Source organism: Myotis brandtii, unplaced genomic scaffold, assembly GCF_000412655.1.
Source record: "Myotis brandtii unplaced genomic scaffold, ASM41265v1 scaffold463, whole genome shotgun sequence".
In the NCBI taxonomy this organism is placed as follows: Eukaryota; Metazoa; Chordata; class Mammalia; order Chiroptera; family Vespertilionidae; genus Myotis; species Myotis brandtii.
In genome coordinates, this window is record NW_005367694.1 from 2,222,070 (window position 1) to 2,248,627 (window position 26,558).

Here is a 26,558-nt window from a genome sequence, read left to right on the forward strand (position 1 = left end):
GGTGGTAAGGTCTGCTGTGGTGGTCAGAATGGCAGAGGAGCAGGAGTTCACCCAGCTGTGCAAGTTGCCCACGCAGCCCTCACACACACACTGTGTCAACAACACCTACCGAAGCGCACAGCATTCCCAGGCCCTGCTCCGGGGGCTACTGGCTCTTCGGGACAGTGGCATCCTCTTCGATGTAGTCCTGGTGGTGGAGGGGAAACACATTGAAGCCCATCGCATCCTGCTGGCAGCATCCTGTGATTACTTCAGGTGAGTTTCATACACCTATTCTCATAAGTAAAATAATAGGTAATCTGGGCTCCACTGGGCAGATGTGTTGGCACTGACATGACTGGGCCTGAGGGGCCAGCCAGAAGCTGGCAGGCACCCTCTTCACCCTTAGCTGCTCTTACTGCTTGTTTGGTGACTTGATCAACAGCAGGAGAGACAGAAGGGGTCTTAGGGTTTATTTTTCTTTCAGCTGTTCATCTGTCTCTAAGGTATGTTCTCTTTTCTTTTGAAGATGATATGCTTGATAAGTTTGGTTTTACTTGTAATATTACACTTTATAAAATTAATTTTTTTCTCTAAGTACCGTATCTTGCTATAAAACAGATTTTCTTTCTACTTTACTCTGGCTTCCCAACATTTCATTTTGAAAAATTTCCAATCTGTGGGAAAGTTTTAAGAATATTATTATGAACACTTGAATACCAGTTGTTAACATTTTGCCATATTTGCTTTCTCTTTGCATGCACATACACACGCTTTTAAAATATATATATTTTTATTGATTTCAGAGAGGAAAAGAGAAGGAGAGAGAGATTCAAACATCAATGATGAGAATCATTGATCGGCTGCCTCATGAACTCCCCCTACTGGGGATTGAGCCGGCAACCTGGGCATGTGCCCTTGACCGGAATTGAACCCGGGACACTTCAGTCTGTAGGCCGACGCTCTATTCACTGAGCCAAACCGGCTAGGGCCACACACACTTTTTAAAAAGACATTGTGACAGTTTATGTCTCAGTCTTTCAGTGCCACATCTCTTAAACATTTGGTGAGATTACCTGTCTCATTAGTTATAAGGTTTTTCCCTTATAAAATTGATAGCATATGGGCAGTCCTATCAACGTGTAAATACATATAAAGCCTTTGTCCCAACAATTGCTTCTGTAGGAATTAATCCTACAGTCACATGTGCAAAATGTGGCGATAGGGCCTCCATTGAATGAAAAAAATGGGAGAGTAGAAGTAAACCAAGTGCACCCCAGCAGGAATGGGTTAAATCAATTATGATAGCCTTATATACCAATAAGAATCCATTTCCAAGGTATATTGACTCAAAACAGTGTAGATATGTGGACTGCCTCTAGTACTAGTGCTGCCCTGGGGAGGGGACCTAATGGCCTGGAGCAGAGGAGAGAGAGGCTGTCACCCTTCCATATATTTTAAATCTTGTACTATGTATGTGTACTAACCTAGTTGAAAAATTTAAAAAATGTAAAAATAGCTACTCTATCATCTTTATGTTGTTGTCATATTTTAGTCCTGATGCCTCCCCTGACCACCAGCCCCTTCCCTCTGCATCGACTCTCCACTGCGATGCCTCATGAGCATATCACACTGATGGTGCCACAATAGGACTCCCGCTGCCTTCTCTGACCCTCTTCCTCTCAAGTCCCCATCTGCCCAGCTGGCTGCACCATGACCCCAGTCAAGGGCCTGATTCTTCCTGTGCTCTGCTAGATCCATTCTGTCAGCATGTTCTCTCCAATCCTTTCCAGGGTAGTTTCAACTATAGCTTTCCAGCCATGTGGCCCTTGCCAGGCCTGGTGGAACCTTCCCACCTCTCCTCTAGCCCTTCCACTCTGGCCAACAGCACCTGAGCTTGAAGAGTCAGTCAGCTCATGCCATTTTCCTGCATAAAATTCCTTGACAGCATCTCATTATGCTTGGATTTAAATCTAGACTCTACCCTGCCCTGTGGGTAGCAGGACCTGGCCCGTGTCTTACCTCCAGCTCACTTCCTCTTTGCCCTGGCTGCCTGTGTGCCAAGCTTGTCCTTGCCCCACCCAAGGGTGTTCATTTCCACCTAGAACACTGTACCCTGGTTGGGGAGGTGCTGCCTCGTCTCATTTCAGTTCCTCAGAGTGGGCCTTTCTTGCCCCCATTGTTCTCCACCTGCTCTACTCTCCCAGTCATGCTCTCCTCAATCATATGTCCTGTTGAGTTTCTTCCCAGCATTCCCACAATCTGAAATACCTTGTTCTTTTGTTGTCATTCTTCCTAGCATTAAACTTTTTGAATGTAGGAATCTTGCCACAGTACTTAACTGTTAGTTCTCTTCTGCTCTGGGAAGGGTACCTGGCATTTAGTAGGTGCTCAGTAAGTATATACTGAATGGGATGACTCCCATTCATTCCTTTTTTCATAACATGTTCTGGGCTGCTGCTGTGATTCAGGAAGTATACTTAGTGGATGCAGCAGAAAGCAAGCCAGTCATGGTCTGTGCCCCCAGGAGGCTCATGTGTAACTCCCTAGGGCCCATGAAAGGGGACACAGGGCAGTTTTTAGGATGGTTGCTCAAATTTGGCCAGGAACTTGTAGATGCCTTTTGTGGGATGACTCAGTGCTCAGATTGAGCCAGTGTCCTGTCGCACAGTGGTGCTGGGTCAACCTGCTCATGCTCTTTGCAGCCTGGGCTGGTGGCCCAATTAGTATAACTCCACTATCTCATGTCTTCGCTTTGCAGAGGAATGTTTGCTGGGGGATTGAAGGAAATGGAACAGGAAGAGGTCCTAATCCACGGTGTGTCCTACAATGCCATGTGCCAAATCCTGCATTTCATATACACTTCCGAGCTGGAGCTCAGCCTGAGCAATGTCCAGGAGACGCTGGTTGCCGCCTGCCAGCTTCAGGTGAGGCTCACCTCATTGGAGCAAGGCAGACACCCATACATAGGTGTGGTTTCCCTGGCTGCCTGCCAGGCACAGGCATGAAGGTGGGTCAGGCAGGTGAGGACATGAGGCAGTAAGAGAGAGTGGAGTGGAGTGGGGTGGAAGCCCCGGGTAGTGCTTGGCTTGGCCAGCTCTGGACACTGAAGCAGAGCTGCTCTAAAGGTCGCCAGGTCCAGGTTCCTCCTCTGCGCTTGTCCTCTGCTTTTCTGCTGGTTCCTTTACGTTTTCCTGGGTCTCCCTGCCCCTGAAAAGGTCCTGCACGTAAATAAATGGCCGAAGCCGAACCTGTGACATCCTGTGGATGCTGGCATCTGGCAAAGCTGAGCTTCCCCCAGTGTTGCAGCTTAGGCCCTTTCTGCCCATCCTCTCTACTTGGTCTCGTTGATCTCTGACACTGCTTTCCCCTTTGTTATTGAACTTTAAATACTTATTTTCCTACAGAATTAAAAAAAGTCTTCTGAGGCTTTGACAGTCTAATACACATTTTAGAAAACTGCATTGACTCTTGGCAATGTTGGTGCATGTACACAGGCTGGGCCTGCACATGCCTTTGCTCTTATGAAGAGCTGTCCATCAGGCAGCCTGATTGGGCTTGAGAGACATCTCTTCCCATATTTCTTGAAAGTGAAGTGAAATGCTACACTAAATTCATTATCCTCAGCTTTTAAAAAATATTTTTTAAATTGATTTCAGAGAGGAAGGGAGAGTTAGAGAAAGATAGAAATGTCAATGATGAGAGAGAGTCAATAATGAGAGAATTGATTAGCTGCCTCCTCCACACCCACATTGGGCATGTGCCCTGACCAGGAATCAAACCATGACCTCCTGGTTCATAGGTCGATACTCAACCACTGAACCACACTGGCCCACTAATCCTCACCTTTTTTCAGGTCAGAGCATATTTGGGGCAGTCAGAAAAAACTCAAGTCATAGGAAAACCAACCTGCTCAGGGCATCTGGAGGCCCTACCCTGAGCTCCTTGTGCCATTATCCTCAGAGCGGCAGGTGGCAGAAGAATTTCCTCACCTGTTTTTTTGTTTTGTTTTTTTTTATTTCAGAGAGGAAGGGAGAGGGAGAGAGATAGAAACATCAACGATGAGAGAGAATCATTGATCAGCTGCCTCCTATGCTCCCCCTCCTGGGGATTGAGCCCAACCCTGGCATGTGCTCTTGACCAGAATCGAACCTGGGACCCTTTAGTCCTCAGGCCATTGCTCTATCCACTGAGCAAAATCAGCTAGGGCTCCCCAGCTTCTTTTATTCAGAGATCTCTTCTGTTCCCACATCCTGGTCATTGTTGCTTGGGAACTCTCATCCAGTTCTTACAACACCTAAGTCACATATTCAGCTCTCTCCCCAGGGACTCACTGTCAGCATTGTCTCCTCCTCACTGCATACTCCTCTCCCCACGTCCCACTCTGTGTCCCATGACCATTCTGCCAGAGCCTCCATGGCTCCTTGAGCTCTTCCATCTTCATTCCCTGTGTCCATGTTTGGACAAGTCATCCTTGTAAATATTACCTGTAGCTAGCTATCTCTGTTCTCTGTTTCCACGTCCTCATCTTTGTCCTGGCCTTCACCTCTCCATTTATACCTTCCAGCTGGTCCCTGCCTTCTCTTTGAATCCCTCATGCACACCAATACCAAACCATCTTCCAAAATGCCACTTTCCCTCTCCCACCCATCAGCTCAGAGATCTGCCGTTTCCCTAGGTCACTATGACAGAGGTTTGGCCAGTGCTCCTTGATACCTCTGGGCCATTCTGGGGGATGGTAGGGGAGAGGGAGCCCCCACTTCATCTTGAGCCGCCCAGCTTTGTTTTGTTTTATTTTTAATGTATTGGGCTTCTATACAATGATGTTTTTTTTTGTTGTTGTTGTTTTTAATTTTTTTAAAATATATTTTTATTGATTTCAGAGAGGAAGGGAGAAGGAGAGAGAGATAGAAACATCAATGGGGAGAAAGAATCATTGATCGGCCACCTCCTGCATGCCCCTTACTGGGGACTGAGTCTGCAACCTGGGCATGTGCCCTTGACCGGAATTGAACCCAGGACCCTTCAGTCCACAGGCCAATGCCCTATCTACTAAGCCAAGCTGGCTAGGGCTTAATATATTTTTATTGGTTTCAGAGAGGAAGGGAGAGGGGGAGAGAGATAAACATCAATGATGAGAGAGAATCATTGATCGGCTGTCTCCTGCATGCCCCCTACTGGGGATTGAGCCCGAAACCCAGGCAATGTGCCCTTGACTGGAATTCAACCCAGGACCCTTCAGTCTTCAGGCCGATGCTCTATCCACTGAGCCAAGTCAGGTAGGGCTGTGCAATGATGTTTTTAAAGCAAGTTTTACTTGGCATAACAGTTCCAAGTCCATAGGCCCATCAGATCATGTTTGTTCGTGTAGCCACTAGCTGTTGGTGATTTGTCCCCACCCCCCACATGCTGTGCCCTGTGTCTGAATTCCAGCAAGACCACCGCCACTGAGTCACCCCTGGCAAATGAGTTTCCTCCTCTGAGCCCCTTGTGGGGCTCCTTCATGGGGTGGGCCTGAGGTGACTCCTCTGTGAGATTCCATCCGGCAGAGGGCCCACTGCTCTGACAATGAGAAGGCAACACAATCCTTATGTAGGAGGCTTTGGTTCTCCAGGCCCACTGAGGGCAGTTTGCTTTCACCTTCTACCCAGGTCCTTGGTGTCCTGCTCATGACAAATCAGAAGTAGTATTTTAGGAAGAAGAAGCAAAGCGGAAGTTCAGGCTAAGAGAGGAACTGTGGTTGAGTAATAACCCAGCAAAGCACTCCGGGGACATTCCATTTGGGGAAATACGTGCCTGGAACTTTGCAGGTTTTCATTCAGCCCTTTAACATATCACCTGGAAAATAAAAGTAAAACCATTATAAATGTTTAAGCTTCAGATGCCAGCAGAATTGCTCTATGTGCACTGGTCAATTTGTTAATGATGCTGAAAAAGTGAGGTGATCCTGTTTTTAGAGAAATTCTCAAATCCTATTTTCCTAAAGAATTTAGCAATACCTGGGCAGCTTTTCCTAGAGCCCTTCTCTCTGTCTCCTTTATTCTGTCATGCATTGGTTATCTAATCACCCTTTGGTTAAAGGGTTTGGTGTCCTTTAACCCTGTGGCCCAATTCTCAGCTCCCACCTTAGTGTCATCCTCTCTCTTGCCCTCCTTCCAACCCACTGGGTCTTCTGAACAGTTGGGAAAGGGAAAGTGCAGGCCACCTGGGAACCCCCTTGATGATGAGTTGAGCCGTCCTCTATCCTGCAGGAAGGCTTTCAGCCTTTCAAGAACTCTGGGTCAGGTTGAGTGCTGGGTGGGTGTTTGGGAATGCCCTGCTGGTGGTTTTTTATTAATTTTTTAGAGAGAGGAAGGGAAAGAGAGAGAGAAACATTGATGTGAGAGTATAACATCGATCAGCTGCCTCCTGCATGCCCCTATTTGGGATCAAGTCTATAATTCGGTCATGTGCCCGGCCCAGGAAATGAAACCTTTCAGTGCACAGGATGACACCCAACCAACTGAGCCATATCAGCCAGGGCCTGTGGGTGGTTCTTAGTATGTGGGTAGCTTGGGGCCTTTCTCTTGGGGGAGTGGGCAGATTTCTGGGCCTGAAGCTTTGGCTGGGCCTCCAGTTGTGGGGCTTGTAGCAGAAAGGAGCTGGGGGTTAGGGTGGAGGTCCCATGTGCATTCCAAACCAGGGACAGTGGACATCATGGCCATTGTGCAGCTTCCAGCTTTTCTGGAGATCCAGTACTTTTGATCTAAAAAGCAACTGACATATATCAGGGGTCCATTCTGTGCCAGGGAGTTCCTATGCATGATGTCATTTGAAATTATTCCTTTTTACTTTATCCCTATCCTATATAATAAAAGGCTAATATGCAAATTGTCCCCTTGGGAGTTTGACTGGGAGACCAGGAGTTCAATTGCTCCAGGGGGTGACACAGAACATGGCCAGTGGAGCAGCGGGTGCTGAGGGAGTGAGGGAAGGAGGAAGCAGGGAACCAGATCAGCCCTGATCGCTGGCCAGGCCTAGGGACCCTACCCATGCACGAATTTCATGCACCAGGCCTCTAGTTTTATAGATAAGCAAACAGGCTCAGCGAGGTTCAGAGCATTCTGCAGATCACTTCTGAGCCAGGATTTAAACCCAGTCCATCTGCAGTGAACCCTATTTGTCTCTAGTGTTGGGAAAAGTGGCTGCACCAGCCTCTGCTCCAGGAAAGGTTGGGGGTGTTGAGAGGGCCAGGGGGAGCAGGAACCTGCTTCAGAGGACAGCCACGTAAGGCATGTAACTACTGTCACTGTCTTCTGCGCCCAGACACTGTTTCCCAGGCTTGAATGAGTCCTGTTGTCTTCACAGATCCCAGAAATCATCCACTTCTGCTGTGATTTCCTCGTGTCCTGGGTGGATGAGGAGAACATCCTTGATGTCTACCGGCTGGCAGAGCTATTTGACTTGAGCCGTCTGACCAAGCAGCTGGACACCTACATCCTCAAAAACTTTGTGGCCTTCTCAAGGACTGACAAGTACCGCCAGCTTCCTCTGGAGAAGGTCTACTCCCTCCTCAGCAGCAACCGCCTGGAGGTCTCCTGCGAGACCGAGGTGTATGAGGGTGCCCTGCTCTACCATTACACCCTGGAGCAGGTGCAAGCAGACCAGATCTCATTGCAAGAGCCCCCCAAGCTCCTTGAGACAGTGCGATTTCCCCTAATGGAACCTGAGGTCCTCCAGCGGCTGCATGACAAGCTGGACCCCAGCCCACTGAGGGACACAGTGGCCAGTGCTCTCATGTACCACCAAAATGAGAGCCTGCAGCCCAGCCTACAGAGCCCACAGACGGAGCTGCGGTCAGACTTCCAGTGTGTTGTGGGTTTTGGGGGCATTCACTCCACACCATCCACGGTCCTCAGTGACCAGGCCAAGTACCTGAACCCCCTGCTGGGAGAGTGGAAGCACTTCACCGCCTCCCTGGCCCCCCGGATGTCCAACCAGGGCATCGCAGTGCTCAACAACTTTGTGTATCTGATTGGAGGGGACAACAATGTCCAGGGATTCCGCGCTGAGTCCCGATGCTGGAGGTAAGAAGGGACCCTGGGCCATATTTCTGCGGGTGATGCTGTAGTGTAGGAATCACTAGCTCAGAGGGCTGGTTAGGGAGGGGTTCTGCATGGGCACATCACCATGGACCAAGGTGATCAGCCTTTTATATTGATCTTGTGCTTGTTGGGGTACCCCTGTTTTGCGGAACAAATTTCAGGTTAATTTGGAGAATGTAGATGGCGGTGACATAGGAAAAGGGGACCTGGATTGCTTTCTTTCGCTCTTGTCCCCTTCTCAGGAGCACACTCACCCTGGATCACACCCTGCTGTCTTGTCGGTGAGGGGCTAAGTTGTGACTGCACTTGGCTGAGTGCAGGGGAGGGAAGCCCATGGCAGGAAGGGTGTTTAAGCCTCAGAAGGAGGGGATTTAGGAGCTGGGAGCACGGACAGGCAGTTGCTCCTTCCATTTTGTCCTCTCTTGAATTTTGACACAACTCGTCCCAGCTTCCCTTTGCCTATCTGCTTTGCTCTTCTGACCACAAGCCAGTAGTGGAGCATGACTTCCTGTTGCTACTGCTCCCCTGAGTGTGTAGTCCTCAACTCAGGGATGCAGGAAAGGCAACAGGCATCGCTGAGCCTCTTGCCAAATCCCTGCCCCTACCCCTACCCTCTGCCCTGTCATCAGCAGAGTGGTCTCTGGAAAAGGCAGTTTTCTGAGGGGGGTTTGGTCGACTGCCATGGTCTGTAGGAGGCTTTAGCTCTGTCAGTCTATGAGGCTGCGATTCCACAAATTTATTTAAATCCCACTGCCTCAGCTGCCATTAGGTTTTCAGGTCCCGTCCACTATACTTTGGTTTGATTTCTTGGGATTTGATGCCTGTGGGAAGTTTCCACCTGCACAAACTGAAAGGTGGTGCTGCAGAGGGAGAGCAAGAGTTCCAACTGCTCCTTGCATCTGTGAGCTGGGTGCGGACCAAGTTCGTGTCCATGATTTTACCTTCTGGGGTGAGGGAGGTGTGGAGTCTGGCCTGGCTATGCCTCTCAGAAGCATGGTGACCAGGACTGAGGTGGAGGTGACCATTCCTCAGCCACTTCTGATCTCCTGGGCTTGGAAGTGATTACCTTTGTTAGACTGATGAGACCCAAAGCCAGGAAACAATACTTTCACTCATACCAAATGCCGTCCCCAGTGGGTGTGGCAGCACCAGGTTCTAGCCTCCCTCTAGCCAAGCCTTGAAGTTTGTTTTTTAGGGCGCTCAGCTTCCCATTTGGAGAGCCAAGGTCAGATCTCCCTGCTGAGCAACCCACAGACCTGTAAATCATGGTCTCTAGCCCTCAGCTCATGGTAGGGTGGTTGTGTGCCTGCAGGGATGCTGCTAGCCCATAGTCTGTCCTGTTACATGCAGTTTCACACAAGATTGGTCTAAATTCCCCTTTCTTGAACATGTGCTATGAGACCCAAGCTGGACTCTGGAAAATGCTAATATCAGCCCTGTGATTGATAACTACAGCCTCAAACTTCACTCAGGAAGTGGATCACTGTGACAGGTGGGGTTGTGAGACCTGCCTAGTGGGAGTAGGCAACACAGGGGCTGGGGTTCAGAGCATCTGGCAAGGTGTCGGGGAGGGTCCTGGGGTCTGTCATCGCTACAGAGCAAATGTTTCCCTGATCTCCCAGTGGATTTTTTTAAAATATATTTTTATTGATTTCAGAGAGGAAGGGAGAAGGAGAGAAAGATAGAAACATCAATAATGAGAGAGAATCATTGATTGGCTGCCTCCTGCATGCCCCCTACTGGGGATTGAGCCCGCAACTCAGGCTTGTGCGCTTGACCCAAACCTGGGACCCTTCAGTTCTCAGGCCAATGCTCTATCCACTGAGCCAAACTGGCTAGGGCTCTCCCAGTGGATTCTTAAAGCTGCTAGATGGAAGATGGATCTTAATTTGATCTAAGAGTTTGGTTCTCTCCCCTTCCCCCTTCCATTATTTCACCAGCCTTTGAACCTATAGGCTCTAAGAATATAAGAAAACAAGATTTTGCAGAAAATTAGGGTTTGCACTTTAAGGAGCTAGGGACTTCCCAGGTTATATCTTAAAGCATTGGTGCAGAAACTATATAAAAAGTTACCTCTTTTGGAGCAAATTGTATTTGCCTCCAAGATACCACTGTTTCTTTCTTTGATTGCATCTTAGTATCGACCTTCTACGTTTGTACCTTTCCCATAGCTCTGGGCTTCTGAAAAGTGACTGCATGCCTTACCTGGTAGTAGCTGGTCTCACATTGCCACATGTTCTGACCCTACTTAGAATAATAATTTTTTTCCTTAGGTATTCCCATGACTTATAGTATAATTCAAATAATTTTTTAATTGTAATAAACTTCATTACTAGTTATGGAAATGCTTAAGTCATGGAAATACCGAAGAAAAAGTCTACTAAATTTAACAAGAGCCCCAGAACATATTTGTTTTTTTTTTAATAATTAAATCTTTATTGTTCAGATTATTACATTTGTTCATCAGCTGACAGTCGTATGGGTACTCCCTTATAGGTAACTGAGTAACTGACTCTTGCTGCTTTTAAGATTCTCTCTTTGTCTTTTGCTCTTGGCATTTTAATTATGATGTGTCTTGGTGTGGTGGTGTGGTGATTCCTTTTGTTTGGGGTTCTCTGCGCTTCCTGGACTTGGAAGTCTATTTCTTTCACCAGGTAGGGGAAGTTTTCTGTCATTATTTCTTCAAATAGGTTTTCAATATCTTGCCCTCTCTCTTCTTCTGGTACCCCTATAATTCTGATGTTGGTACGCTTGAAGTTGTCCCAGAGGCTCCTTACACTATCTTCGTATTTTTGGATTCTTTTTTCATTTTGCTTTTCCGGTTGGGTGTTTTTTGCTTCTTCGTATTTCAAATCTTTGACTTGATTCTTGCGATCCTCTGGTCTGCTGTTGGGAGTCTGTATAATATTCTTTATTTCAGTCAGTGTATGCTTAATTTCTAGTTGGTCCTTTATCACAACATCGAGGGTCTCACTAGATTTCTTAAGGATCTCAATACATTTATCGGCGGTTTCCATAAAATTCTTGAAAAATCTTAGAACCGTGGTTTTGAACTCTATATCCAGTCGTTTGCTGTCCTCCATTTCTGTCATTTGTGACCTGTTTCTTTGTCTTCGCATTTTGTCTGCTTCCCTGTGTTGGTAGAGTGGTTTTGTGTGCTAGGTGTCCTACAGGGCCCAGTGGCTCAGCCTCCCCAGTTACCTGAGGTGGACACTCTTGGTGCACCCCCTTGTGGGCTTTGTGCACAGTCTTGTTGTAGTTATGCCTTGATTGTTTTAGGTGTCACTGGGAGGAATTGACCTCCAGGCCAATTGGCAGTGAGAATCAGCTGTGTCTGCAGTGGGAGAACTTCTGTGCTGAAGACACCCTTCTGGGGCAAGACTTGCTTCAGTGGGGCTTTGGTGCTCACTGAGTCTGCCCCCTGAGTGTGTTCCTTATGAATCTGAGGAGTTGTAATCTGGGTGGTCCCACTCTGACCACTGGGTACACTGGCTCTTGGATCTAAGGAGGTGCTAATTAAGCCTCTTCCTGAGGTTACCCAGCAGGAGCTATGAAGAGATATGCAGATTCCCCTTCCTTTTTTGGGGGTTTGGGGGTGCCCAGATGAGGCCCAGCTGAGAAGCAATGCAAGCTGCTGTGGGGCCTTGGGCCTTCTCTTGGAAGTTCTGGGTCTGTCTGGCCCAGCTGCAATTTGTTAGGTAGTTGTCAGATTGTAAAGGACCCGGGCATTCATATGCAAAAGGCTTTGCAGCAGCCTGGATGGGGCGGGGTCTCAGAATCAACAGGGGGCTATCCTGCAAATGTCTCTGTGCAGGGCTTGGGCGGGGCAGGTCCCAGGGTATCTACAGGGTGGGTGGAGCGAGCAGTTATGGCTGCTCTCAGTTCCGTCCCCAGCGGCTCTGCAAACGCTGCAAACCTCGGAGAGAAAGCTGCCTTCCCGTTTCTCCCGTTTGAGTCTGGGTCCCTAGAGACTCGCCCGGATCTGGAGCTCAGAGTCTGAAACTCCCTCCCGATTGAAAACAACAACCGTGCCCTCCGCCGCCGGCCTGATCCACATGCACTCCGCACCTTAGTATTTCACTTCAGCACTGTGCCTCCTCTGAGTCTGGGTATGGTTTCCTCTTTCCTCCTAGTTGTAGAACTTCCACTCAGCCAGCCTTCCTGTGGTTCTGGATGATGTCCGTTCCGTCTTTTAGTTGTATTTTTGAAGTGGTTGTTCAAGGCAGCAAACTCCAGCGTTAACCTATGCCGCCGTCTTGGTTTCTCCCGAACATATTTGTACTAACTCTAGATTTCACTTCTGAGTTTGCAGTTGGATGATCCACAATCTGCATTAAAGTGATTAAAACTGATTATATCCTTATATGCAATAATAAAGCTTATTTTTTATTAGAAAAAGAATATTACTTGGGGATTTATTCTAACAACGTGGAATATTAATCCAATAAAGAGGAAAATGTGGAATTTAGGACACAGTGGGGAGATAAGAAAGCAGTGAAACTGGTTCTTGTTAAATTTAGTAGACTTTTTCTTTGGTGCCTTTAAATTATTGATGTGGTGTGTGTGTGTGTGTGTGTGTGTGTGTGTGTCCTTAAATCTGAAGCCACAAATCCAAGTGAACTCTGCCTAGGAAGCTGTGAGGGCAGGAGACCAGAAGGAAGTAAGCGGAAGCATCTAGAAGGTATTGTGTCACTCTAGTGGGAGATGCTGACTTATGCTTGGCTCAGAATAGGGAAGAAGAGGATGTGAGGGCGATCTGGCTGTGACATCTGTCACCTCCTTGATCTCTAGGATTGTCTTGGCTGATCTGGCTGGTGTCCCCTTCCTCCCTCACTGCTCCTTGTGCATCCCTCCAGAAGCTGTGCGCTCAGTTGAAGAGGAAAAGTAAATAAATAAATAAATTTTTTGAAACAGGGAAAAAGAGACATGTACATGAATGAGTGTCATGCACAGGAAAGGCAGTAGAAGGCACCATCCTAGCTAGTTGATGGCCTCTGGATGGTGCACTCTGGACTGAACTGGCTACCTGTTTCCCACCTAACCTTCACCTGGCTGTGCCTCTGGTCATTCATGTCTCAAACGTCACCTTCTCAGGAGGCCCTTCTCTTGAGAGCTTTGCTCTCCCCAGACCTTGCTGCCAGGTGGATCACTTTCCTTACTTCATCATCATCATCGTCATCATCATATTTGTGGTACCCGCATTATAAGGAGCACTTGTTCACTCTGTTCTCTTCAGCTTGTTTCCCACTCTGATGGAAAGCAGGGCCCTTGTCTTGAGTTTCCCTCTGGATCCCCAGCACTGAGCACTGCCTGATCCATGTTGGGTGGCCAGTGCATATTTGTGGAGAGAAGGAATGATTTCACTGCTAGTAATCTTACTCCTTCGTTAATTTATTCAGCAGACAGTGCATGATGTACCTTGATCAGGTGCTACGCTGAGGTCTAGGAATACAGATGTGAACCTTGGTCCTTTACAAACTTCCCTCAGGTTAACAAGGACCCTTTTTATGTATGTTGTCCTTTATGATCCTTCATGATAGCTTTTCTAGGCAGATGTCCCCTTCCTCCCTCACTGCTCCATGTGCATCCCTCCAGAAGCTGCGCTCAGTTGAAGAGGAAAAGTAAATAAATAAATAAAACTGGCTCCTGCAGGCCAGGCTGACTCCTCCAGCTTCAAGGGAGGACCTGGAATCCCAGAGGACTCCACCCTCTTGATACTCACAGTCCAGTGTGGGAGATAGCACCTTGACTCTCACAGAGAGGGAGACCTTGAGAAGTGAAGAGGGCACTCCAGTTGGGGAGGTTGGGAAAGCATGAGGTGCATGAAGAGATGGACAGGTGCAGAGACTGAGTGAATGTCTAGAGTAAAACTGATGCCCAGATGCACCCAAGTAAATGGGCAGAACTGGGATTCAGGCCTGCATTTGTGTGTGACCCAGATGCATGTTCTGTCTCCTGTAGCCCTTATTCCTGAGACAGCTTGTTTCCTGGAATTCCTGGGTGGCAGGGTAGGAAGAATCAGCTGCAGAACGTGCCTAACTTGTGCTTTAGGGCAAAGGATGCATCTGATTTCCTCACCAAATAGCATATGACACAGGCCAAAGAAAACTTTATTCACTCTCTTCAGAACTTGAAGTTTGACTTAATTCTCTTTGGAGTTCATCTTCCTGTGTAGAAATAAAAACACTTATCTGAAAGATGCTATATCTATGCATTGGCTGTTGAGCAAGGAGGCTCCAGATGCAGGAGCTCAAGTGCAGGCACATGGGTGGATGGATGCCCAGGGAAAAGGGCCAGATGCCAGTCAGGGAAAGAGTGGGCTTTGGGCCTCAGGCTTACAGGGCCCTGGGCCCTTTAGGCTTTGTGATCATCTGTGTTCACCCAAACAACACACCACATAGGCCCTGTAGAGCACCAGGTCTGGGGCACGGAAAGAAGGGGTAGAGGCAATAGGAGGCCCCCTGGAAGTGGGGCAAGCCTGGGGCAGACTGTGGGGCTGGAAAGTTGGGTATGGACTTGGGTTTTGAAGGGCCTGAGCTACAGTGTTAGGATTTTGGAGTGGGACCAGGAGCTTTGCTGGTGAGGATAGGATCAATGGATAGAGGAAGCATGGGGTTCCATTTAGGACAAGTGAGTAGCCAGTTGGAGATGGGTGGGAGGCAGTCGCAGTGTAGGTCCAAAGTGCAGGAGAAAGCAAGGATTATAGTTAGTTGGTCTGGAGTGTCAGAGATCACCTGGGTTGAGAATTCAAAGCCCTTTGAAGGCAGAAGAGGGATGGGAGTGCAGGATGAAGCTGCTTGGGGACTAGACTTTTTGATAAAGGTTGATGAGAAGGAAGGAGCGTGAAGGGCTGTGACTTGGGGACAACTGCATCTCCAGTGAAAAGGGTGTGAAAGTGGCCTCCATGTCAGGAGAGCAACTTATGGTAACGGTTACCTGCTCACATGGTGCTGGGGCTCAGCAGTAACTCAGTAGAGGTCACCTTTCCTCCCAGTTGGCCCAGCAGTGCTCCTGCAGGCCAGCCTGACTCCTCCAGCTTCAAGGGAGGACCTGGAATCCCAGAGGACTCCACCCTCTTGATACTCACAGTCCAGTGTGGGAGATAGCACCTTGACTCTCACAGAGAGGGAGACCTTGAGAAGTGAAGAGGGCACTCCAGTTGGGGAGGTTGGGAAAGCATGAGGTGCATGAAGAGATGAAGAGGTGGGTTGTGATGAGCACATGTGGGCACTGTGCACATGGCAGGCTCGAGCAGACCACCCACGAGGGAGTGTTGGTGTTAGCTAGAGGCTAGGAGGCTGTTGTGTCCATCCACAATTCATGGTCATCCTGAATGAATGGGGGCAGGGCTATGGGGGCCATGGGGTGAGATGGAGGTGGCTGTAAGAACAGCCCTCGGTCAGCCTGGGGTGGATAGTAGAGTGGGCTAAGAACCATACCAGAGGTTATACCTGGAAGGGACCAGCTTCGTGGGCAGAAACCCAGGAGGCTTCTGCCACACCTCCCAGGTGTGCATCAGCCTGCTGCCATGGCTGTGAGTGGGTGTGTGCTAGTGTGTGGAAGCAGATGATGGGAGGGTTTAGGGGACATGGGCAGAACAGGAGGTGCTGTCTCACCTGTCAGTGATGTGCTGTCCTCATGTCCCCTTAAAAGGTATGACCCGCGGCACAACCGCTGGTTCCAGATCCAGTCCCTGCAGCAGGAGCACGCCGACCTGTGTGTGTGTGTCGTGGGCGGGTACATCTACGCAGTGGCGGGCCGGGACTACCACACTGACCTGAATGCTGTGGAGCGCTATGACCCTGCCACCAACACCTGGGCCTATGTGGCCCCGCTCAAGAGGGAGGTAAAGAAGCCCTTCCAAGAGGGGTTTTTCCCACCCGCTCCTTTCTGGGGTGTGTAGAATGAGCCAAAGACCCGGCCAGGGAGTCAGGGCCAGTGAGCTGAGTCCACATCCCTCCAAAGACCCTGCACTGAGAGCAGGAGGGGGACCCCTGTGGTTCTGCCAACTACCTGGGGAGACCCTCAGCAAGCACCCAGACCGCATTCCCCAGAATTTCACCCCTTCTTGTCTTGCCACCTTGGCCCTGGGAAGCTACTTTAATCCTGAAGTTCAGATGAAGTCCTTTAGCACAGCTGAGATGAGCTAGGATGTGTCCAGAGATGTTAGACAAGAGAGATGAAGGCTCAGAAGCCTCACACTTCTCTAAAGGTCCCTTGGAGGGTGGGGCCTTTAAAACGCCAAAATCACGTGAGAATTTTTATTTTTCAAGTTGTTTTTTTTTTTTAGTTGTTTTTTTTAGATCATGTGCCTCCTACACAGAACCTTGGTTTGTTCCAATTTGGAGATGTTTACTTTAGGGAGGTCCCTCTTTTGTCCTATTGTTTTGGGGTACTTGGATCCTGGCCCCAAAACCAGACATGAGATCCCAGGCCAAGGAAGAGGCTAGCTCAGTGGTCGGCAAACTCATTAGTCAACAGAGCCAAATATCAACAGTACAACGATTGAAATTTCTTTTGAGAGCCAAATTTTTTAAACTGAAACTATATAGGTAGGTACACTCTTATTAACTTCATTAGGGTACTCCTAAGGCTTAGGAAGAGCCACACTCAAGGGGCCAAAGAGCCGCATGTGGCTCGTGAGCCGCAGTTTGCCGACCACGGGACTAGCTGATCCCCCAAGTCCCAGGTTTCAGCCTCTGAGGGCAGGGTATGCACCCTGTTGGTACCAGCATTGTAATTTTCAGAGCATCTGTTATACACCTTTGGGGATCCCTGAGCACCTCAGAAGCAGGGGATGGCATGGGGGATGAGTGGGGCTCTGCCTTGGGCTCTACTGAACTAGCTCTGGGACCTTGGCAGAAAGGAGCTCCTGCCTTCCTGAACCTCTTTCCACACATCCCCTCTTTATCTCTCACCCTTCCCCAGTCCCCAAGGGCCTGAGACTGACTCTTGGGAGCTAGGGGACTCCCTGGTGAGTCCAGCTCCTCTCCAAGGTCAGGGTCTCCTACCATGATTCCTTTCAGGCAGGGAAAGCTGGCATGCTCCTCGCTCCTCAGCTTCTTTGGGGAAGGGAGCCCCTCTAGAAGGATACTCTCTACCCCATTCTGGAGAAAGGAGCAGATTTTGCATGGGAAATATCAGGACTCCTTGAGACCTGGTGGATGAGGATGAACTGAATTCCTCTCTACAAGGGTGCTAGATGGGAGTGAGAGATGTGTGGGGGAGGAGCCTGAGGGATCTTTGTCTGGGAAGCTGCCGTTATCCAGTCTGGCCATAGAGTGGCACCCTTAGCCTTTAGTCCAGCGGTCGCCAACCTTTTGGACCTCACGGACCACCAGTTTAGTTAACTTCTTCCTGACTGCCAGTGTTCCTTACTTCATACATTCATTTATTCAGCAACTATTTATTAAGCACCTACCCTTTTTCTTTTTTTTTTCTTTTTTTATTTTTCACCTACCCTTTTTCTAATACCTGGGGATGCAATGAGGACAAGAAATGACAAAGGTTCCCCCATGGTGTTTACAGCCTAACCACTAAACAAATCTGTAAAACAATTCCCAATTGTGGTAAGTGCGATGAGGAAATTAAGAGGAGGTTGTGCTAAACAGGGCTTGGGGTGGGGAGTTGGGCGGGGGGGCTTTGGCAGGACAAATCTAGATAGACTATTTGGGGAGGGTCCATTTGACGACATGTCAGACTGAGGGAGGAAGGACCTTGTAGGCCAGGAGGGGACTTCATAGTTTATTCTGAGAAAGGGAAAGTGCTTGTGAAGAGAAGAGGAGTTAGAGGAGCAGGAGCAAGGACAGAAGTTCTGTGCTAGGGTGGAGGCTATTGAAGAAGGAAGAAGATGGATGGGTTTGAGGTATAGTTTGGAGGTAAACTGACCAGACTGTTGGAAACTAATAAGCAACACACTTCTAAGTAATCCATAGTTCAAGGGGGAATAATAAAAATACCTTGAACTGAATGAAATGAAAAGACAATGTGTCAAGATTTATTGTACCTAGCTAAAGTTGTTCCACCAGGAAATTTTGTAGCACTAAGAGCATACATTAGAGGGGTGTGTGTCTCAAATCAATAATCTAAACTCCTACCTCAAAGACCTGAAAAAAGAAGAGCAAAGTATATCCAAATCAAACAGAAGAAAGGAAGTAATAAAAAGAGCAGAAACCAATGAAATTAAAAGCAGATAAACAGTAGAGAAAATCAAAGAACTGTGTGTTTTTCCCCCCACAAGATCAATAAAATTGACAAACTTCTAAAAAAGACTGACAAAAAAAAAAAAAAGAGAGAAGACAGAATTAAAAATATCAAGAATGAAATTGGTCATTCCTGCAAATCCTGCAGATGTCAAAAGGGAATAATACAAACAACTCTACACATGTAAATTTGACAACTTAGATGAAATGGACCAATTCCTCAAAAAACTACAATCTCCACAAATTGCTCAGCATAAAACAGATAAATTGAATAGCTCTATACTATTGTTGAGGAATGTGTACTATAGGCCCAGGTGATTTCACTGGAGAATTCTTATTCTCTCAAACATTTAAAGAGAAGTTGACACCAGTTCTGCGTGATTTTCCCCCCAGAAAAGAGGAGGAGAGAATACTTCCCAGTTCATCTTATAAAGTTAATATTACCCTGATACCAAAACTGACAAAAACAGTACCAAAAAGGGGGACAGATCTCTTATAAATGTACATATGAATATCCTTAATAAAATAGTGGCAAATAGAACTCAAAAACCAACAAAACAAACCACCACATCATTGCCAAATGGGGTTGATTAAAGGGATGGAGGCTAGTTTCGTATTTGAAAGTCCGTCAGTGTAATTCACCATATTGAAATCATATGGTCATATCAGACAATGAAGAAAAACACATTTCACAATAGTTATCCTATTACCAACAGACTTAATGGTAAAAGACTGATTTGAATGCTTTTCCCCTACAGTGGGGAACAGGGTAGTATATTTGCTCTCACCGCTCTTAATTCAGTATAGTCCTGGAAGTTCTCGCCAGTGAAATAGGCAACAAAAGAAAATAAAGGCATGCAAATTGAAGAGTAAGAAATAGCCCTGGCTGGTGTAGCTCAGTTGGACATCGTCCTGTGCACCAAAAAGTTGCCAGTTTGATTCCCAGTCAGGGCACATGCCCATCTTGTGGTCTTAATCCCTGGTAGGGGGTGTGCAGGAGGCAGCCTATCAAGGTTTCGCTGTCACATTGATGTTTCCCTCTCCCTTCATCTTTCTAAAAATCAATTAAAAGTCTTTTTAAAATATAATCCTCACCTGAGGATATTTTTCCCATTGATTTTTTTAGAGAGAGTGAATGGGAGGGGGGAGAGAGAGAGAGAGAAACACCAACAAGAGAGAGACATTGATTGGTTGCCTCCTGCATGCCCCACAGTGGGGATAGAACCCGCAACCTGGGTATGTGCCCTGACTGGGAATTGAACTGTGACCTCTTGGTTCATAGGTTGGTGCTCAACCACTGAGCCATGGCAGCTGGGCACATTTTTTTAAAATATATTTTTATTGATTTCAGAGAAGAAGGGAGAGGGATAGATAGAAACATCAATGATAAGAGAGAATCATTGATCGGCTGCCTCCTACACCCCCTACTAGGGAACAAGCCTGCAACCAGAATTGCACAGTGATCTCCTGGTTAATAGGTCAATGCTCAACCACTGAGCCATGCTGGCCAGGCTAAAAATCTTTTTAAAAAGCAAAGTAAGCCTGGCTGTTGTGGCTTAGTGAATGGTTAAGCATCAACCCATGAACCAAGAGGTCCCAGCCAGGGCACATGCCTGGGTGGTTGGCTCGATCCCCAGTAGGGGGCATCCAGGAGACAGCCAATCTGTTTCTCACATTGATGTTTCTTCTACTCCCTTCCTCTCTCTAAAAATCAATGAAAACATTTTTTTAAAATGACAAGTTGCAGAATGGGAGAAATATTTGCAAATCACATATCTGACAAAGGACTACTTAACATATATAAAGAACTCTCAAAACTCACCAGTAAAACACACACAAATAGATCCATTAAAAAGAAGGCAGAAGACTTTTATTGAGGAGGATATACAGATGGCAAACAAACACGTCATTAATTATTAGGGAAATGTATATTAAAGCCACAGTGAGAAAACCACCTCTCAAAATGGCTAGAATTAAAAATAGTGACAACAAATGACAAAGTGGAGAACACAGATTAGTGGTTGCCAGGGGTTATTAAGGGGATTCAGGGCAGGAAGGCAATAGGTGTGACTATGAACAGGCAACAGGAGGGGTCCTAGTGAAGATGGAAATGTCCTGTGTTCTTAACTGTGCCAACACCAGCATCCTGGTTGTGTTGTACTTATATAAGCTCTTACCACTGGGGACTCTGAGTGAAGGATACATGGGGCCTTTATTATTTCTTAGAACTACATGCAAATCTACACTTACATCAAAATGGAGTTAACTTTAAAAAAAAACCAAAATCTCCCTAGTTCTCCACCATTGATGGACGAAAACATGCCCACTGCTCTGTCCCTTGCTCTCCACTCTCTATGCCTGCCACCCTGCATAGTGACTCTCCCTGGACCAAACCCTGCAACCTCCACACCTCATGGGGCTCCTCTCCCCCAAAACACACAGTGCCCTGCCTTGGGACCCACTGGTACAGCAGGAGGGCCTTACATGTGGTAGCTATGAGATAGGAGGTCCTTGGGCAAGAGTGACTAGCGTGAGCACGAGTGCCTGTGGTGGGGGCTGGCTGGGCGCAATGGAAAGCACATGAAAGGTGGAGGGCCAAAATTAAAGGCAGGGTGGTGTATTCTCTTCCCACACACAATCCCATAACTTAAAATTAACATAAAAAAATTTTTTTTTCATTGATACTTAGAGGGGAAGGGAGAAAGAAACATCGATAAGAGAAACATCCATCAGCTGCCTCCTGCACGCCCCTCACTGGGGAATGAGCCTGCAACCCAGGCATGTACCCCGACCAGGAATCGAACCAGCAACCTCCTGGTGCATGGGTCAATGCTCAACCACTAAACCACACTGGCTAGGCTAAAAATTACTCTTGGTGTTCTTCTTATTATTTTTAATACTCACCTGAGGGTATATTTATTGATTTTAGAGGGGAAGGGAGAGAAAAACATCAATATGAGAGAGAACATAGATTGGTTGCCTTTTGTACGAGCCCCACCGGGGATCAAACCTACAACGGAGGTATGTGCCCTGACTGGGAATTCGACCCACAGCCTTTCAATATACAGGACGATGTTCCAACCAACTCAGCCGCACGGCCAGGGCTTGGTGTTTGATTTTTTGACTTTTGCATCTCATTTTTCCCCTCACTGTACCAGCCATCATTTGCAAGTAAATATTTTGAAAGCAGGTCTGGAGGATTGGCTGGCCATTGGGAATGGAGAGAGGTGGAGGTAGGCAACAAAGGGTGGGTCAGGGGTTCCCAGAACTGACAGATTTCGTTCTTCCCCTGTGGAAGCTCAGGCTCTGTAGAATCATTCCCCATTAGGAAAAGGATATGGGTGGGTGACTAGACAGTACGTCCAGCAAAAATCCAGGGAGCTTTCTCATCTGAGTGTGAAGAGGAAATCAGTGAAGCCAGGAAGTGTCAGGCAGTTGAGGGGTAGGAGCAGCCTTGGCAAAGGCCGCTGGCTGCCCTCCCTCACTGCTCTCTTGGCCCCTCCCCATCTGCCCCTGTTCTCTTGGTGGCCCATGTAGGTGTATGCCCATGCTGGCGCCACACTGGAGGGGAAGATGTACATTACCTGCGGCCGCAGAGGGGAGGACTACCTAAGGGAGACGCACTGCTATGACCCAGACAGCAACACCTGGCAAACTCTGGTGGATGGGCCTGTGCGGCGGGCCTGGCATGGCATGGCCACCCTCCTGGACAAGCTGTATGTGATCGGGGGCAGCAACAATGATGCTGGCGCCAGGAGGGATGTGCACCAGGTAAGTGCAGCTGGGCTGCCTTACACACCTGTTGTTATTCTGCCCCTTCCAATTGTTATGGATGAAAAATTATTTGTAACATGTGCCTCCTTTTTATTTTTTTATATTTTTATTGATTTCAGAGAGGAAGAGAGAGATAGAAACATCAGTGATGAGAATTATTGATCGGCTGCCTCCTGCAAGCCCCCAACTGGGGATTGCGCCCGCAACCCGGGCATGTGCTCTGACCAGAATCGAACCCGAGACCCTTCAGTCCACAGACTGATGCTCTACCCACTGAGACAAACCAGCTAGGGCTCTTTTTTTGGGGTGTTGTGTTTTTTTTAAGCAGTTACAGGTTCCAGCAAAAAAATTTTTAATGATTTTATTTTTCAGTTTGGTTCGTAGCAAATTTGAACAGAAACTAGATAGAGCACAGAGGATTTTTGAAAGTATGAAAATACTTTGTAAGATATTATAATGATGGGTACATGTCATTAGACATTTGTCCAGACCCATAGAATGTACACCACCAAGAGTGAGCCCCGCCCTAACCGGTTTGGCTCAATGGATAGAGCGTCGGCCTGCAGACTCAAGGGTCCCAGGTTCGATTCCAGTCAAGGGCATGTACCTTGGTTGCAGGCACATACCCAGTAGGGAGTGTGCAGGAGGCAGCTGATCGATGTTTCTCTCTCATCTATGTTTCTAACTCTCTATCCCTCTCCCTTCCTCTCTGTAAGAAATCAATAAAATATATTTAAAAAAAAAAAAAAGAGTGAGCCCTAACTATGGATTTTGGGTGATTATATGTCAGTATAGATTCATCAATTGTAACAAATGTGTCACATGTAGGGGTTGTTGATATTGAGGGAAGCTGTGCATGTGTGGGAGCAGGGCATATACGGGAAATCTCTATACCTTCTTAATTTTGTTATAAACCTAAAACTACTCTAAAAAATTTTTTTTAATTAACAGAAAGTACAGAGATTTTCCATATTAGCCCCATTCCCACACACACACACTGTTGACATCCCCTACAAGAGTGGGACATTTGTTACAGTTGATGAACCCACAGTGACCATCATTATCATCCAGAATCCACAGTTTACATCAGGGTTCACTCTTGGTGGTGTACATTCTGTGTGTTTGGACAAATGTCTAATGACATGTGCCTACCATTATAATCATATGGAATAGTTTCACTTATTTTTATTATTATTAAAAACCTTAATTGTAAAGTTAATATAACCACATTGCAGAACCTTTAAATAATGGAGAAGGGTGAAGAAAAACACGCATAATCCAGCCCCATGCCACTATTTTTTTGTCCTTCTACCTATGCATGGTTTACACCCAATTATAGTTAAAGAACCTCCCATTCTACTTCTGGCTGAAGTTCATTGAGGATGTCTTCCAGTTACTATTTGATCTCCATAGCCACTACTTACCCCTACCTTGCTGGCTGTGCAGAATTCTTTCAGACTAGTGTATCATTTGGGTTGGTCTAAGTTTTAACTGTTCCAATAACATAATAAGTAATATTTGCTTTATAGAGCTTTTCCAGTATATTGGATTATTTCCTTAGGCTAGAGCAGTGGTTCTCAAAGTATGGTTCCCAGACCAGTAGCATTAACATTATATTAGCATGCACTAGAAATGCAGATTCTCAGGCCCCACCCAAGATGCGCTGAGGAAGCTCTGGAGGTGGGCTCAGCAATCTCTTTTTAAACAACCTCCTTCCCCCAGTGGTGAGACCAACTGGACTCTAGTGTATTTGTTTCCTATTGCTGCCATGACAATGCACTACAAATTTCACAACTTAAAGCAACATACCTATTTTCCATATCCTTGTTTGCTCAGGGTTTTGGCAGATTCAGTTCTTTGTGGTTGTAGGACTGAGGTCCCTGTTTCCTTTCGGGCTGTCAGCTAAAGGCCCTTTACGGCTTCTGGAGACCTCTGCATTCCCTGGCACGGGGCCACTTCATCGTCAAAGCCAACAACGGCAGGTTGTCCTTCTTCTCATCTCTCCTGTCACACCTTCCCTTCCACTTTCAAGGGCTTGTGAAACTAAGTGGTTCCACCAGGATAACCTCCCTTCTCCATGTTCACACCCGTAATCACATCTGCAAAGTCCCTTCTGCTGTGTTAAGTAACACAAGTTCTAGGAATTAGGACATGGCCTTTGGAGGGCCAGTATTCTGCATATTCTAGCTGGAGACCCAAAGCTGATTATTAAGTTAAAAAGGTAAGATTTGTATTTATGGCTCTTAATACATATTGCCGAATTGCTTTTTTCCTGGCTTGTCAGACAAGTGCATAGCAGTATAGCTTCACTACATCTTCACCAGCATTTGGTTTTATGGGTTTTGGTTATGGTTGCTGGTTAACAGTTGACAATTTTCCCTGACCATTTATTTTACATTTTTAAAAAATATATTTTTATTAATTTCAGAGAGGAAGGAAGAGGGAGAAAGAGAAGCATCAGTGATGAGAGAGAATCATTGGTCGGCTGCCTCCTGCACACCCCACACTGGGGGTCGAGCTTGCAACCCGGGGCATATGCCCTGACTGGGAATCAAACCCTGACCTCCTGGTTCATGGGTCAACTCTCAACCACTGAGCCACGTCAACCAGGCTATTTTGCATTTTTTTTTTTTACATTTTCTTTTTTTTTTTATTGCTTAAAGTATTACAAAGGGTATTACATATGTGTCCTTTTTTTTCCCCACCCTTGACAATCCCCTGGCTTCCCCTACCCCCCAGTGTCTTATGTCCATTGGTTATGCTCATATGCATGCATACAAGTCCTTCGGTTGATCTCTTACCCCCATCCCTCCTGCCCCCCAACCCTCCCCGGCCTTCCTGCTGCAGTTTGACAATCTGTGTGAGGCAGCTCTGCCTCTGTATCTATTATTGTTCAAAAGTTTATAATGGTCTCTATTATCCATGAATGAGTGAGATCATGTGGTATTTTTCCTTCATTGACTGGCTTATTTCACTTAGCATAATGCTCTCCAGCTTCATCCATGCCGTTGCAAATGGTAAGAGTTCCTTCTATTTTGCATTTTTAGAGTTACTAGTAGGTTGAACATTTTCCCATGTATTTGTTTACTGTTTGGGGTAATTTTGAGAAAAGAGAACATTGAGGGTCATTAGCAGTAGCTATTTCCATATTTTATTTGCACTTCCACCTGGTGTGGGGTGCTGTCGGTGGGGGTAGGGTTGAGGGCGGGAGCTAAAGATATAACGTGGAACCTCAATCATCTTCAGTCTTATGGAGAGGAGAGAACCAGTACCACCAGACCATGGAAAATAACAGCATGCCAACTGGAAGACACCCACACACTAGGGGCCACAAGCTGACTGAGGGCCCTGGAGATGGGACAGAGTGTTGTAAACACTGGCCCTAAGCCCTTCCTCCATGGGTCAGGGTTTGCCCACAGCCCTACATGTCCCTCAGCCTTGGTTCAAGTCCAGGGCCTGGCCGAGAGTGCTGCCCTGCCCAGCTGGCCTAGTCCAGGCTGGCAGCCCTGTCCCAGCAGGTGCCCCAGCTTTACTCGGGCCTTGGCTTTGCAGGTGGCCTGCTACAGCTGCACATCCGGGCAGTGGTCATCTGTCTGCCCACTCCCAGCGGGGCATGGTGAGCCTGGCATTGCTGTGCTGGACAACAGGATCTATGTGCTGGGTGGCCGCTCACACAACCGTGGCAGCCGCATGGGCTACGTGCACATCTATGACGTGGAGAAGGACTGCTGGGAGGAGGGGCCCCAGCTGGACAACTCCATCTCGGGCCTGGCGGCCTGTGTGCTCACCCTGCCCCGTTCCCTGCTCCTGGAGCCGTCCTATGGGACCCCTGACCGCCAGGCCGACCCGGACTTCGCCTCGGAGGTGATGAGTGTGTCTGACTGGGAGGAGTTTGACAACTCCAGCGAAGATTAGGGCTCTGGGGCTGGTGTCAACAGGAAGGGAAGGGTGGCAGGAGCTCCGACGGCAGCCCAGGCCAGAGCACTTTACCCCAGGGCATTGAGACCCTTCCTTCTGCACCCCAGCCGGCTGGCTCTTGCCACCCTTCCTTCACATCAGCCTATCTGCCAGCTTGCAGCAGGTCTTTGTGGGGCTCTGTAGATTGGCTGTGGATCACCGTGCAGGGGGAAGTGTTCAGGAAGGCTCTGGTCCCCTGAAGGGGTTTACCAGGCCTGCTGCTCCTCAGCTCACACAGGGTGTGCCGTCACCAGCTGTCTTGGCCTCCCTGGTTCTGCTCCCTGCTGGGCTGAGAAGGTGTTCTCCCAAAGGATCTGGGCACTGGCACCCGGGTGAGGCGGCTGAGGTATATTGAGCCCCCTTCTGTGGGCAGGGGTAGGGTGGACCCCTCACCTACCCAGCAGCCAAGAGAGCAATTGAGAGCTCCCAAGGACTGGAGAAGGAGCAGAGTTGCATAAGGTTGCTTGAGACTGGTTCTAGTGATAAGAGGATCCCCTACAGCTGGGCTTTTCTGACCCCATGTTGTTGATAAATGAAATAAATCATCTTACAAAAGGTATGA

The 26,558-nt window shown here is 47.6% G+C and overlaps 1 protein-coding gene across 1 annotated transcript; it reads left to right on the forward strand.

Annotated features, from left to right (window-relative positions):
* KLHL22 (kelch-like family member 22) lies at positions 1-26,558 on the forward strand. Its single transcript, XM_014547123.1, has 6 exons — positions 1-255; positions 2,741-2,906; positions 7,327-8,045; positions 15,717-15,909; positions 21,803-22,036; positions 25,592-26,558. The coding sequence occupies exons 1-6, from the start codon at positions 29-31 to the stop codon at positions 25,952-25,954; spliced, it is 1,902 nt and encodes a 633-aa protein (XP_014402609.1). The 5' UTR covers positions 1-28; the 3' UTR covers positions 25,955-26,558.

Excerpts from the sequence above, each read along its gene's own strand:
- KLHL22 (XM_014547123.1), top strand. The coding sequence starts at position 29 with ATGGCAGAGGAGCAGGAGTTCACCCAGCTGTGCAAGTTGCCCACGCAG. Across the intron at positions 2,907-7,326 it reads TTGCCGCCTGCCAGCTTCAG|ATCCCAGAAATCATCCACTT; the intron begins GTGAGGCTCACC and ends TTGTCTTCACAG. Across the intron at positions 8,046-15,716 it reads GCTGAGTCCCGATGCTGGAG|GTATGACCCGCGGCACAACC; the intron begins GTAAGAAGGGAC and ends TCCCCTTAAAAG.